Source organism: Scomber japonicus, chromosome 17 (genome assembly GCF_027409825.1).
Source record: "Scomber japonicus isolate fScoJap1 chromosome 17, fScoJap1.pri, whole genome shotgun sequence".
Lineage (NCBI taxonomy): Eukaryota > Metazoa > Chordata > Actinopteri > Scombriformes > Scombridae > Scomber > Scomber japonicus.
Genome location: NC_070594.1, coordinates 17394145 through 17408575, shown reverse-complemented (window position 1 = coordinate 17408575; position 14431 = coordinate 17394145). Strand labels below are relative to the sequence as shown.

Sequence of the window (14431 nt, the reverse complement as noted above, 5' to 3'; positions counted from 1 at the left end):
ATCATCTTCAGATGAGCTGGTGAAGATTTTTGAGAGTCTCCACAACATATTTACTTCAAAAACACACTGAAACTAGGTTTACTGTAGCTATAATAATCAAACATACATGTAAACTGAGGCTGATCCATGGATAGCAGACATTAACTTCAAATCTGAAACTCTGTTTTATAAATCCAAATCAACTCCTCCATGTGTCAAGCTCATCTTCAAAGTATATTTTCAAAATCCTCCAAAGTTCCCACCATTAGTTTTTTCACCTCTAGTCAGTCATTTTCAATTAATTGTATTATTCTGCTGTTTTTTCTAAATTAATGGTGTTTCGCACCTCTCAGCAGTCAGCATTTTCACAAAGCAGTAGTATCAGCACATATCTTTATCATCAAATTAAAATAACTATAATTTATCTTTGCTACCATTATGCTGTTTATTTATTCTCATAAGTATGACTATTTTTTGTTTGGTAACATTCACAGCTGTATTTATAAGCTGTGTACATAATAATAGCAACCATCTCCTTCATTACACTCTACCAATAGTTTTGATAATATTTCCGCAGCTTTACACACTGAGCATATTTTTTTAGGAAGCTATTAATGCAGCTCTATGAAACAAGTCAAATCAAATACACAAAGACTGAACTCAAAGGCCCACAAGACAGCTGAGATTTTAACATATCGATGCAAAGTTGTGAGGATGAATTACCTGTCTGTTAAATGTATAGTGGCCAGGTTAAACTTTAGGTTAAATAGTGGTCAGCCTTTGAAAGGTGTCAATATTCTTATGTTTGTGTCTACAGAGGCAGCTGCCTGCTGGAGATGGCCAGTACAAATCCACAAGTGTTTTTACTGTTTGATGTTTGACAGTACAGCCTGCAAACTGCAATATATGCATTAATCAATTTAGAAAATATCTATTATGAGCTGCCAAGAGCAAAAAGTCAATACAAACACAAAATGCAAAGGTGCCAAATAATGTTCTGCACTTGCAAAGCTGAATTCCTAGTTTTTGTAGGCTATGACTGAAAAGCTTTGTGAAAATGTAGAGCTGGGCAATATGGATGAAATCAAATATCACGACCAAATATCTCAATATTGCGTCAATATTTTGTTGATGATTTGATGACTTTTGGCGTGGATATAATGACTTATCGAGTAAAGGAAAATAATAGCAGCATAAGAGCAATAACAGCTAGAACAGTCTGGTAAGTTCAGACAATTACATAATTTTACCATAATGCAGCCTTTAAAAGCAGGAAAAGTCAGCACTTATGCCATATCACAATATTATGATATCCAAAATCTAAGAGAGCGAAGATATCCAGTCCCAAATCATGATATTGATAATACTGATATATCAGCCAGCCAAAAAGGAATGTATATGAAGATTATGTCCATTTCATGATCATTGAATATCTCTCAGAAGACCTGCCCCATTACAAAGGATCAGGAACTTCAACAGCCTGATTTTAGCATAGCAATCTGGTCTGTGCACACAGGCAATACCCAATTAGGGCCACCAGACAAAGCAACCTGTGAACTGTGAATGACTCCACCAACAAGCACATCCTACCTGAACAATGCTGCATGTGTCAAGGTACAGAGATCAATAAGCGCTGTCGTTGATGTGAAATGACACCATGGCTACCCTGTAAATTTCCCACAAAGATGAACAAGAAATTTACTAAAACTAAGGTCTCTTTAAGGAGCATAACTGGCTTTTAAACATATTTACCCACAAATCCAACCTACTTCACAATGATTTAAACTCAGTTACAGCTGGAATCCATAAATCTTATGAATGGGAATGTGGTTAAAAGTCTGTTTTCAGTTTCTAACTATGTAACTATGTGAACCCACACCCAAAATGTAATTTATTTATTTCGGGATGTAAACACCACTGACAATATAATTATTCCATATCAATTTGGATTGTTATTAAGATATGGCCATCACATGTAATTCCCTGCTTATCCAAATAAATGGGAACAAATTAGTCTGTCTGTAGTGCTGCTTGACCTCTTGACTTAATCTCCCCTGAATCAAATGACCAATTCAATAACAAGTGACCAAGCCGGAGTGTGTTTGAACTGAGGTTTGTGTATTGAGATATAATGGTTATCACTGAAAAGGGGACAGGAAGCATTTCCTACACACATCAGATCTGAGGGGCAGAGCTCAGAAGATTTGAACATTTTTCTTTGACATTTAATCCTGAGTGAGAGATACAGTATCAAAAAAGCAAACATTTACAACAATGTAAAATCATATAAAGCCACACAGAGAAAAGGTAATCTGGTTAGACTAATACATTGTGAATAAGTCTTTTTTTATTTTATTTAAAATCTATTTAATGATAGACTATACTTATTTTGAAAACATATAAGAAACAAATACGCATGATCAAATATACAGTATTACATATGCACAAAGCATATCCCTGTACATAGAAGTGTCCATGCTGTATAAGCATATGCAGTATAGTAGGTTGTTTTTTCTCTGTCAATTTTGTAATAACCTTTTTTAACTATCACTAACCAAATAGATCATTAGGAACAGAGGAATTTTGTATTTATTTCTGTTATTATCAGACAACAAACTGCAGCCCCTCTGAGCCTCTGACCCGTTGAGGAAATAGCAGTTTCCGACGGTCTCTCTTTGAAGGTTACAGGTACATTATTGGTTCATGCATTCCAAAGCGGATAAATGTTTTCTCTGTCAATGTGTATTGAGCATGCAGATTCCATTAAAATCCCTTTAAAAGAGACCTACGGCCGCTCCACCGTTCAAGGTGTGACAGCTTCACACCTCTGCTGGCCTGCAGACGTCTGAAGTTGCTGCACGGCTGCTGCAGTGCCAGCCGGCACTGATGGCTGCCCCATTCACACATCCACACAGCATCGCCTTTGATCACAGGGGGATTTAAGTCCAGCATTGCGCACAGGTCTCAAACTCAGTCTGTTGCTGGAAATAGGACGTTGAGGATCATGTCTGCTGTTCATGGGAATCTGCGTGTCGGAGATCTGAATCCCTTCCAGATGTATCACGAAGGGGCTCTGCAAAAGAACAGCATGGTGAACTCAGGTTGGTGGCTGATAATACTGGGATCCCTACTTAATCTCTGCAACTTTCACTGGCTGAACTTGCGTTGATAAACTTGCAATAACCTGGTCACAGAAAAAACAAACCTCTGTGCGTAATTTACGCACAAATCCAGTTTCATTTCTGGGTTGTCAACTAAATAATCTGTGTTTGTTTCCAGATTACGGAGCATCGGATGTTACAAACTACTTCAACACTGCAAACTCTGTACCGAGGGCGGATAAATGTGTGGCAATACTGACCCACAGGAGAAAGAGGACCAACTTCACTCAGCAGCAAATCGAGGTGCTGGAGAAAGTTTACTCAGACACTAAATATCCTGACATCTATCTGCGAGAGAGACTGGAGGCTCTGACTGGGCTGCCAGAGTCCAGAATTCAGGTAATGTCCACTTTTAAATGCCACATTAGTTAATCCATAACTGTGCTATGATTATTTGAATAAGCCATTTGATAACCTCAACCTCGCTTTTGTAACATTGCTATTTACGCTTTTCTTTTATTGCCCCCAAATTTCAGGTGTGGTTCCAAAACAGAAGAGCAAAGTCTCGTCGTCAAGTTGGTTCATCAGTGTCCATGAAGGTCCCCAACCCGCCCTCAGGCTTCAGCCAGCTCCAGAGCAGAATGGGCCCCGAGAAAGGTGATTATTACAGCCATGTTTTCACTGGCATAAAGCGGAGCTGCTTAGTTGTAGTTTTTACGCACATCAAGTGTAGTCTTTCCATTTAAGTCACATTTGATAATGAATATGGCAGTTTATTATTGAAAAATCTTCCCTACACCTGATTTAAAGTCATTGCTTGAAAAACGTATATATTATATGAAACACAGCTACGGGTATTAATGTTAAATTAATTCTGTTCTTGCTTTTTCTTTCAGTTTATGACAACCAGCATGGTGGTGAGGCACACAGGTTAGGAGGATTTGGGCTAGAGGACAGTGTCAGACCAACAATGCACCAAAACACAGAAGACACACACAGGACCAGTCTACCAACCAAACCCAGCAGCTACGAACACACACCTGTCTCCTGCATCTATGACAAAGAGGGAACCAGAGTGAAGCCCGAGCAGATGCAGTGCCACGAACTGAGCGTTAACGTCCCTTGCTGTAACGTCCATCTGTATCCAAAGGAGAACGAGCATCAGCCCCATGTCCAAGCCTCCATCACTGGCAACCAGGGTTCAAAGGTCCTGGTGGAATATGACAATTTCCCACCTAACAAGACCATTGGACCAGAGATGAAAGTGGTGATCCCTCCCATTCCAAGCCAGAATAACTTCAGCCGGTCATCACCAAAGGATACTGGGTGCCAAATCCAGTACCCACAAATGAGGGCCACAGGGGACAGGTTCAGTCACTTCTCTCCGATCCACACCACTGAGGGACAGGACTTTACTGATTCAGACTCTGACTGGGAAACTGAGGCCATGGCTGGCTTTGGTGGTTTTATGTGATGTATGATAAGAAGTGATATTAAGAAAGCTACATGTATTAGAAGAGCTGGTATACAGATCTTTGTGTGGATAAAATATTATTTATTGTAAAATGATAAATTGTTGGTTTAATTTGAACCTTATTTGTAAATAAAGACTAAAAAGTAGAAGACCAAATACTGCTTTGCAATATTATGTTTAATATAAAAAGACAAGAACATTTATATACAATTGCCCAGAGGCACTCTCATATACAACTTTACAAAACTGAAAAAGGAGATTCTCTTGGAAAAAACTGTTGACTTGGACTTTTAGGTTTACATCAGTGATGCAGGCTTATTGTGGAGGGGTGGGGAAAAGGGGGATTTGAGGGTTGCAGCAACAGCCATGCCAAATGTGGAAATGCTAAGATCATCTTAGGGAGTAAAAGGCATCAAAACCCCAGAGTTCTCCTTTTATAAAAATACCAAAATCTCTTTTCAGTGCACACAAAATTACAAAAGCCATTTCTGAATACACAGCAGAAATGTCGACGACAGTCCTAATAATCAGAGATATTGTACAATTATCTACAATAAACAACTTTATAAAACATTCTTTAGCCTCCCCTGTGCTTACCATCAGTGGAGCAACAGAACACAACACTTACAGGGGGAAACTTTAGAGATAGCAAAATATTGTTTCAAAACCATACACACCTACTCAAAAAATAAATAAATATGGACTATAAAAACTGTAAGAATCGATGTTTGGCACATGAAACCCATAAATAATCATTGAGAGGTTGGAGATGTGGATTTGTGGCAATAGTGAAAGACTCTTTCAGGTTTGTGTTCAATTGGGTGCACAAACATTTTCATACAATAAAATTGGTGGGTAAAACACTTATGACATCCTCTCTTCCATCAGCACTGAGCTTCAGGAAGCTGGGCAGAACTGAGCCTTTTCACCGGGACATCCAAATGCAGACTGCATGGTGGTGGTGGTGGTCCTCGACATCCACGTGGGCTTTTGATTTCAGTCTTTTGACAGTTCAGGTGAAAGCACCATCTCAAGAGACGATTTTACTGTGTGCGTGCACCTGCGCCAGGTGAGGATAACGTGCTCAGACTGCATTGGTGTTGTTGGCAGCAAATGCGTGCAGATTGCCCAGCTGACTAAGGCCGCTCTGGATGTGTGCCACATGGATCTCAACATTGTTCTGGAAGCAACTATATAAATATGGAGAAGAAAAAGTGATGATTAATAATGTAGCTGACTAGGACAATAACAGGAAAAATCTGGATTGCTATTAAAACAAACACTAAACTATGAATAAGTCACAAAGTTCTGGTTTGAATCGTACCAACAGAAGTGTGGATAAAAACACTTGCAGGGTCATTTACCTGAGGTTGGAGGGATCAATCGATGCTTTGATGTCATTAAGGGAGTCTGTTAGAGATTTGAACTCAAATGAGTTCAGGTCTCCCCCATCTGCCAAACACTGAAACAGCAGCAAAGTATTACAAAATTATTGAATTTTTTTGTACTTTTTAAAGAAAGTTTACATCACACTTATTAAGAAATTGGTGTAATGATTTGTGCCATAAATATGTTGCAAAATGGACAGAAAACTAGAGAGAAACCAGACATATGTAGGGATATTTTTTTGGCAGGACTGAAAGCTGACAGCAGCTCAGTGTTTGTACGTCATTTACCTTGATCTGTAGCAGCAGAGCAGTGAGGCGGGAGATGAGGTGTGTGAGGCTGGGGTTCGTCACACTCTGCTGTCCATCCTTCAGGGAGTTAGTCTGCTGCACCATCTGCTGGGCCTCATCTTCACACCGCCGCCGCAGCTCTGTAGGATGGTCGGCTGGAACCATGCCCTGATCTGGAGCGAGCTGAACAGATGCATAGCAGTTTCATATCATATATGATTCATATCTTAAACAAGGCTTCATTGCATCATTTTTTCAAGGTGGACAACAAAGTGAGATGCCAAAAGGGTTCATAAAACACTGCAGGTGAGCATACTTGACTGTATTTAGCTTTAGGGGCAATAGTCCATGGTGTCTTACCTCACAGCAGAACTGCTGAACCTCATGGAGCACCTTGTTGAGATCTTTATTGAGCTGTTCGAGCTCAAGCACAGTTGTAGCATAACGCTTCTGGAAGTCTAGGTCAATAGGCATGGAGTAGGACTTCTGCACACAAAAACACACATGTAGTTTGAGTTAAGCTTGATGTATGCATCTTATGTGTTCACATGCATTATTTTTAAAGAGGTGTGTTGATTGTACCAGTTTCTCTGCCTCAGTGTTCATTTCTTTTAAGTGCTTGATGTGCTCTTTCTTGATCATGAGGATCTTGGACAGCCTTGTCTAGGTAACAAAAAAAAAAAGAAAAGTTTTGTTAGAACCCACAGATAAAACTTTTTGGATGTCAGCTTTTGCTATTCAGTTTGACAGGAAATATTTACCACTTGAACCAGGAACTTGACAGGAAATCCTCCCAGAGTATCTCCGTCAGCACCGGTCAGTTTACTCCTCCATGGTGACTGGTTGATAAGAGGGTCATTGTCCTGTCATTTAAAATGGACAATGGAGTCATTTAACTAAGAGATGTGCAAGTTTTCTAGTTGCAGTGGGAAGCTCACTACATAAACACTGATGTCCTGTCATTTCCTCAATATCTTCTTATGCATTTCCTGAGGAACTGAGGCTCACACTGAATCAGTTGTTGACATTGGGACAGAAAGTGTCCAGGTGTAGTAGAAAACACAAGAATCAAGGTTACAAAAGATTTTCTAATAAAAAATATCCAAGCCTACCAATCCAAGCTTTTTGTATGACGATAGTAAATCCCACCATTGATTTGCATATCTAAATATTCTTTTGCATGCCTATGTTTATGGTCTAAATGTATGAGATATTTAGAACTAAACTCTTCTCAAAATGACTGGCTGCTCCACAAGAAGCTAGATAAACCTACTCACAACCAGGTTGTGACAACACAGCACATGTACATTTGTCACTAAATGTAGGGTCACAGTACCATGAGGACAGGAGTGGTAGCGGACGGGTAGGGCCCTCTTGGCGGAGTCATTAGGTTCTGCATGTAGCGTGTTGTCCGGTGTTTCTGGGCAAAGGCTGAAATGGGCATGGTCTCATTGGGCTCATTGCTCTGTAAAACAATCACCACATGCTTAAAAAAGTGTCATGTGAATTCTTACAGATATTGTACATCTTTGTATTTTAGTAACTTCTGTTTCATCATTTATAGTTGTACTGCATTATAATTTGTATATGGTACAAATGTTAAAAAAAACAAACTTAAGATGTTACAACCCAAAATTATAAGATATGAATGACATGGCAATGTCTTACTAGGACTTCATAGTCAGGCACAGTGTGTGTTCCCAGGCCACTGCGGTCAAAAGTGACACGATAGGTGGCAGCACTGGTGTCAACTGCATCGATCTGCCCTGTGAACAACCCATCATGGACGCCTCGGAGTCGAGCTGTTAAGAAGCACAGACACACCATTTAGAGTCCATTAAATAACAGGAAAACCATGCTAGGAGCACTGTGAGTAGGGTTGGGTACTGAGGTCGGTACTACTGAGTATTGATTGACGTCAAATCAAACTGTGCCAAATTTCGGTACATTCAGACTCATCATTCTGGAGCGGAACGAAGGAGTTGGGCACATGCCAGAACGGGATGTTGTGTCCCTGTTTGTCAGTTTTTTTTATTCCATGCTCATAGGTGCAATACCGTCCGTGACCAGTGATGGCATTTGGCTATAATAGCGCACAGATGCATTGCAGGAAATCAGTGCTAACAACAGAAAGACATGAATAAATATGTTTAGAAGAAATATGATAAACATTTTCTCTCTAATAATTGCACTCTTTATATTATATTTATATCTTTATTCTTTAGTTTAATTTTGTGTGCGTGTTAAATTTATCTTTATCTTTGCTGGACAGGTACCACTAACATTTCAATACACATTGTACTGTGTATACTTGTGTTTGATAATTATAGTCTATTTTTATGTGTTCATACTTCCATACGTTTATATTGTGTTCAAAAATATTCAAAATAAATAGGCAAAAACATTTAAAGTAAGAACTTTGGGACTTTTTGGGTTGATACTTCAGGTGTTGCAGATTTAAAGTTTAGTGCCGAAATGAAGTAACGTTTAGTACCGATATCGAACAGCGGTTTCCAGTTCCAGGACTGGTATCGGTTCAAATACCCAACCCTAACTGTGGGACAGAACTTCAGCACAGCAGTGGCTTTGAGCTATAAGCAGTGTCTAAGCATGTTAAAATCAATTAATTAGAACTAAACACAAAGTACAACTGAGGCAGATGGGAATGCAATTTATACAGATATTTGGTCTTAAACCAAATTATTGGACAAAGTGTAAGTTAAATGTGACAATGGTGTTATAGGAAAATGTATATGAATATACGCATATATGAAAATTCCATCTGAATCCATCTAATAGTCATCAAGATATTTTGTCAGGATTAACTGACCAGGTGACTGACACTACAACCCCTCCAGCTATGTTCTAGCACAGCTGAAAATGATCCTAAAGTTTCCCTTGCTAAGAAGACATCAGTCAAATACTAAAAACAGGGATCATTGGAGTACAATAATAATTCCCAACTGCTGACAGTATTGTATGTTCATATCAGTCATCTTACCAGTGACTTTGGTTCCTATGATGAGTGGGAGGGGGATTTCATCAGGAAGGTCTTTGCAAGTCGACACGTCAGACAGTTTTCTTTGCTGCAGCAGGCGCATCTTCTGCCTCTTCTGTCTCAGTGCTGTCCGCTCTTCAGCAAAGAACGCTGATGAACATCTGGATGGGGCAAAAATAGAACATAGCTTCACACACTAAGAAAGATCAGAGAAAAATAAAGATAAACATGATGAATGAAAGTGTTGAGTAAAAGCATAAAGATCGCAGCATACCGTCTGGGTTTCCCCATCAGTCTTCTGATTGTTCCCCACTCAACTCTTGTCAGCTTTCTTGTCTTCAGGTTGGGGAAAGACTCCTTGAGACACAGGCAGAATTCATTGTCACCCTCAAACAGAGGTCTGGAAGAGAAAATAAAGGTCTTTATAAAGGGGGTAAATAGATGACAAAACATTGTGTGACAAAAGATTGCAATTACAGATGATCAAAAAGCTTGAACAAAAAAGTGTCAGTTTCATAGTAAGGGCTTTTTTCTGGATTAATTTAACAGTTCTTGTATAAAAGAGGATAAGATTACATGATGATGTGTAATGTACTAGCTCTAATTATCTCCTGGCTTTGAGTGTGCATTCAGCCAAGTGGTGAGCTGAGCTCAGATCAAGTGTGTGTAGGCAGCCTAATTTCCTCCATCTTGCATTTTGTGCAATGAATTATTGTCCTCTGAAGCTGAAAGTGAGACTTTACCTGTCAATGTTGGAGTAGAACCATTCATAGATGCACCATTTGTGAGCTTTGGGTAGCTTTAGAAGGTTTCTTAATCTCAGCCCTATTTTCTGGGATGCCTTCTTATCAGGCGTCACCACATTAGAAAACTTCTGCAAAGAAATAAAAACAAGTCAGTCCCCCCTCCTTTCTGAAAAATAATAGAACAAATGCCTCTGGTCAAGTAACATTTATCCCTTAGTTGTATAAGAAATTCTCATTTACTCTCCCACTATGACATGATATGTTGTTTCCTGCTACTAAGGCCAATCAGTTACTTATTGGGTCCACATCAAAGCTGTAAAATCACCACCAAGTGACTTGACTGAGTGACTTGACATGTGTGCTTGAGCAGATTTCTAGCCACAAAGCACCACTATTAAAAAGGCTTACAAATGTTCATCTAACAAATTGGCAGCCTCATTATTTTCTGATACACTCGGCTTTGCTGTGACATTAAAGCTGTTATTGCTGTATTAAGCTACTGCTGCTGATCCCAACAGAACACTCAATGCTGTTGCTAGTTGACATTAAAAGCTTTCCACTAGCAAACCATCAGTAGAAAAACACACAGAATGCTACCAGCTAGAGGTAGCTGTTGCCTCCAATTCATTTTCTGTATAAAAGTGTCAAATCTATTACAGTGACTGGCAGCTGCATCACATTTGATGTGTTTTTAACCTTATAATAAATCCCCTATGGTAAATGCTGACACAGACACTATGGCTAGTGACTGACAGGTAAATACAATTTATCCTGCAGGGGAGGAGTGAAGATGCAGTCAGTTTGGTGGACAGAATAAATATACACAATAAAAGGCAATCAAGCTGTTGCACAACAAAGATAATTCACATGGAGATAACAGTAGCATAATCTGCTGTATTGTGATGAATGACTAACAAGAATGTAATTAAATGCTAAATATCAGATCTGGTCCCAATCAGGAGCTCTATTCTGTCTAGAGTAGGTTACATAAACTAATTATTACCATTTTATACCTGTGTCAACCAAAGGATAGATAAGCAGTGACAAATCTGCCACACAGGTAAACTCTGTTAAATTCACTTCCACGTTTGAATACTTCCAGTAAAGCACCCACAACCTCGTACAGCTCACACAATAACAAGGTGACTTCTGGGACCAGAACAAACTCTATGAAATAATGTTGTAGGGTCTGTCAAATATCATCTCCCCACACTTTTCACACCTCCCTCCAAGAGGGAGAGTGGGAGGAGACAAATTATTCAATATTTTCACTATGTAATACTTTGATGGTGAACAGTTTTTTTTACCTGTGGTGTGGTGGTGACTCTCTGGCTCCTCCGAGGGGATCTGGAGGGGAGACGCTGCTGTGGCTGCTCATCTTCCTCCCGAAACAAACGACTCCTCTTTGAGCTCCGTGTGGGCTGGAAGGACAAATGTGGACTAGAATTTATGAATAATGACAAAAAAGCTTTAACAAATCTATCTTTGCAGCATTAATGTGTTACTTTAAACTGGTTTAAATGCATATAAAGAAGATTTAGACACCACTAGAGAAAATATTAGAACAACATTTAGATGAGCACAGTGGGCTACGATTATATGTGAAAATTATACATATTTTTCAAAACATCTGCACATCTGAAAAGGAAAATCTTAACGGTGGCCATATAATCTACAGTGACTCAATCTGAAGAGTAGCACTTCCATATCCAACAACTGTTTAATTACAGAGTAACAGACAGTTTCATTTAAAACTTAAGATTTGAGAAAGCCCATCATGTTTCTACAGTGATTTGAAGATTAAACACTGCAAATACACCAATTCATTTACATGAAAACATCGGCTTCTTTCATTCAGTGCTTCAAATTAGTGATGGCCTCAAAAGAGTCAACATGTATAACCAAGACTAATATAAACTAGATGTGGCTGAAAGGTGTTTTTTCTCCCCAAAACTGACCACATAGTCTCATTTTCATCTTAGTGATGTAGCACAGGGTGAACACAATCACTATAACGATGAAATGAAATACAATACCTGTACATCAAATCCTACCTTGACCATTATTATTAATTGAATTTTTGTTTAGACTGTTTATGAGTTGAATTGATTCCACTGTATCATCTTTTTTATGAAGGCAAGGTTTGTGTTGTTGTTGCAGTACTGGACTGTAATGCGTTAGTGGGGTCTTTAATTACTGTCTCAACAAAAGCTCCCCATTCATAATGTTATGTGTCACTGAAGCTCCTGTATTGCTTTTACCTTTTCAAGTTTTAATCCTGGCACTGAACTGTCAGCATGTCTCTTACCGTGTCCATTGTGAGGGAGGAATGTCGTCCCCTGGTGTTGTGAGCTCTTGGGAAGCTGTTCTTTTCATTCAGAGTGTTGGACAAACTGCCTTCTGTAGGAAAACCAATGCATATATTCAAGATGGTGTGAGGACAGCAACAAATATAAGACCCCTGTGAAAAATACCGCAAACATCAGAATTAAAACTATGTGCAGATCAAAGAAGATCCAGGATATTATTTCTACAGTGTCCTGGATGTTGTTAGTCACAAATGTAATAAAGTGTGGGTTGTTAGTGTGTGTTTGTCATTATAGAGGGTCATAGAGGGGGTGTAATCCAATGAAGGACTTAACATTTGTGACTACTTTAAATGGTCAACAAAATGCATATACTAAACAACATTTAAACAGAAATCAGCACCATGTTCTTTGGTAAACTATGTTTAGACATACATATTTGACAGTTTCCAGTAGCTCTCAGTGTACTTAAACAGCACCAAGATCAATAGTAGAGGAACATAGATAACAAAACCGCCCACATACCTTTTAGACTGACAAGTGCCTCTGCTGAAGAGCCTAAAGGAGAGGAGATGACACATTGGGTTACATTAGTGGCATTAGGTAAACACACATATACGGCCATATGAAAGCTGACCTGTTAAGTTTAAACTCAATGTAATGCATTTATTTGAGCAACCCGACTAAAACGTCTATGAGAGTGTCCTTTAAACATTAGCCAGCCAGGTAACTTGAGTAAGATATACAGTAGCTAGCGCAGTGAGTTAGGCCTATACCTCCAGTTTGAGCTGTCATGCATCAGCTGGACAGATCATATGGAAGAAATGCGCTAAACATGCTAACCTTACACTACATTTGGTTGCATTACTTACGTTCACATCGAGTGGGACATCTTATTCAAGCTGTTAACGTTACCGGCCGGTTAACTCAGTCGGTTTCTCTTTAGCACCATGTCAAATTGATAGACATCGCGTTACCGTGTAACGTTAACCAGCGCTAACTAACGATAAATATAATTATGTGGCGGGTTACACGAAAGACTGAAATAAACTATGAGAAGCCAAACTGGCAGCTAGCAGCTATCGTGTGTGTTTTAGACAGTAGAGGCATTGTGGCAGCCCTTTTGTTGTTACTGAAATGACCTAAGGTTAGCAGACGTTAGCTCGTTGCTAAGCTAACGTTATTTGTTTACCCAGTTGAGCTGAAGTAACTTGCTCAACTCCAACATTAGCCGCCGTTAGCCGCTAACAAGCGTTAGCTGACTTGGACAGACCGGTCACATCTTTTTGCGTCTAAAAATAACTTTATGAACTCTGCCCAAAAACTTGCAATATTCATTACACAAACAACAGTGGTAATTTATAACCAAATATGTATTTCACCACCACCAGACGGTTTCGTGTTTGCAATGCAAAACTCCTTGAATTTGTGTTGTTACTCACTCTCGTCTAACAGCTGGTCCATCTCCGCCATCTTGAACTAGCCGCGCCGCTTTTTCAAAGACCTTGTCAAACTGCATTCTGGGTCGGGACGTTAACTGGAGGGCGATTTGAGAAATAAAGATTCTTTAATTTGCCTAAACGGAGTGTAGGGAGTCACTAAGTGTTATTTATTCGCATTAACCATTACATTTACTTAACTAATATCCAACTTTTTCGTTCTGAACGTTGAGGGGAATGCTTGTAAAACTGAATCACTATATCCTCCCATTGTTTCATATAGCACTTCAATTACTGTGCTGCAGGTTTCATTTCTCTCACATTCTGGTGGAAGGGGGTGTCAGAGCTTTAAGTTTCCCTCCGGATATGTATTAATACTCTGCTTGGGACAATAATATGAATCTGATATGGTTTTTCAACACCACATTTTAACCTTTCAAATTAAATCTGGTCATTCTCCCTCATTAAAAACGCAGAATCTATGAATATGCAGATATATTCAATTTCAGAAATGTAACTACTGAACACAAGATGTCTCCCACTTCCCTGTTAAATCCTTTCTCAGTGTTTGTGCACTGGAGGCCTCAAGTTTCCATATCACACTATTTGTAATGTCACAAATCAAACTAATAGGCTGACCTCTTATAGTCAGATTTCCAGCAAGCACAGAGAAACTTTCCACTTTCAACAGATAAAGGTTAAAACAATCTTC

General features: G+C 39.1%; 2 protein-coding genes across 2 annotated transcripts; one reads left to right on the top strand and one right to left on the bottom strand.

The window, feature by feature from the left end:
- The first annotated feature begins 3034 nt into the window (after positions 1–3034).
- mixl1 (Mix paired-like homeobox) lies at positions 3035–4554 on the top strand. Its single transcript, XM_053336688.1, has 4 exons — positions 3035–3080; positions 3259–3479; positions 3617–3737; positions 3977–4554. The coding sequence occupies exons 1-4, from the start codon at positions 3035–3037 to the stop codon at positions 4552–4554; spliced, it is 966 nt and encodes a 321-aa protein (XP_053192663.1).
- A 165-nt stretch (positions 4555–4719) lies between these two features.
- Positions 4720–13774, bottom strand: lin9 (lin-9 DREAM MuvB core complex component). Its single transcript, XM_053336839.1, has 15 exons — positions 13723–13774; positions 12806–12838; positions 12283–12374; positions 11282–11395; positions 9972–10102; positions 9503–9628; positions 9232–9389; positions 7899–8032; positions 7567–7695; positions 6992–7093; positions 6813–6893; positions 6591–6716; positions 6231–6413; positions 5919–6016; positions 4720–5744 (listed from the first exon to the last, which is right to left on the bottom strand). The coding sequence occupies exons 1-15, from the start codon at positions 13751–13753 to the stop codon at positions 5639–5641; spliced, it is 1644 nt and encodes a 547-aa protein (XP_053192814.1). The 5' UTR covers positions 13754–13774; the 3' UTR covers positions 4720–5638.
- Between the last annotated feature and the right edge of the window lie 657 nt (positions 13775–14431).

Bases quoted from the DNA above. Each gene is read 5' to 3' on its own strand.
- mixl1 (XM_053336688.1), top strand. From the start codon at position 3,035: ATGTATCACGAAGGGGCTCTGCAAAAGAACAGCATGGTGAACTCAG. The intron at 3,081-3,258 runs GTTGGTGGCTGA...GTTTGTTTCCAG, and splicing joins GAACAGCATGGTGAACTCAG to ATTACGGAGCATCGGATGTT. The intron at 3,738-3,976 runs GTGATTATTACA...TTTTTCTTTCAG, and splicing joins CAGAATGGGCCCCGAGAAAG to TTTATGACAACCAGCATGGT.
- lin9 (XM_053336839.1), bottom strand. From the start codon at position 13,753: ATGGCGGAGATGGACCAGCTGTTAGACGAGA. The intron at 9,629-9,971 runs GTAAAGTCTCAC...TTTCTCTTCCAG, and splicing joins TTCTACTCCAACATTGACAG to ACCTCTGTTTGAGGGTGACA. The intron at 6,017-6,230 runs GTAAATGACGTA...CTGCTGTTTCAG, and splicing joins CTCTGCTGCTACAGATCAAG to TGTTTGGCAGATGGGGGAGA.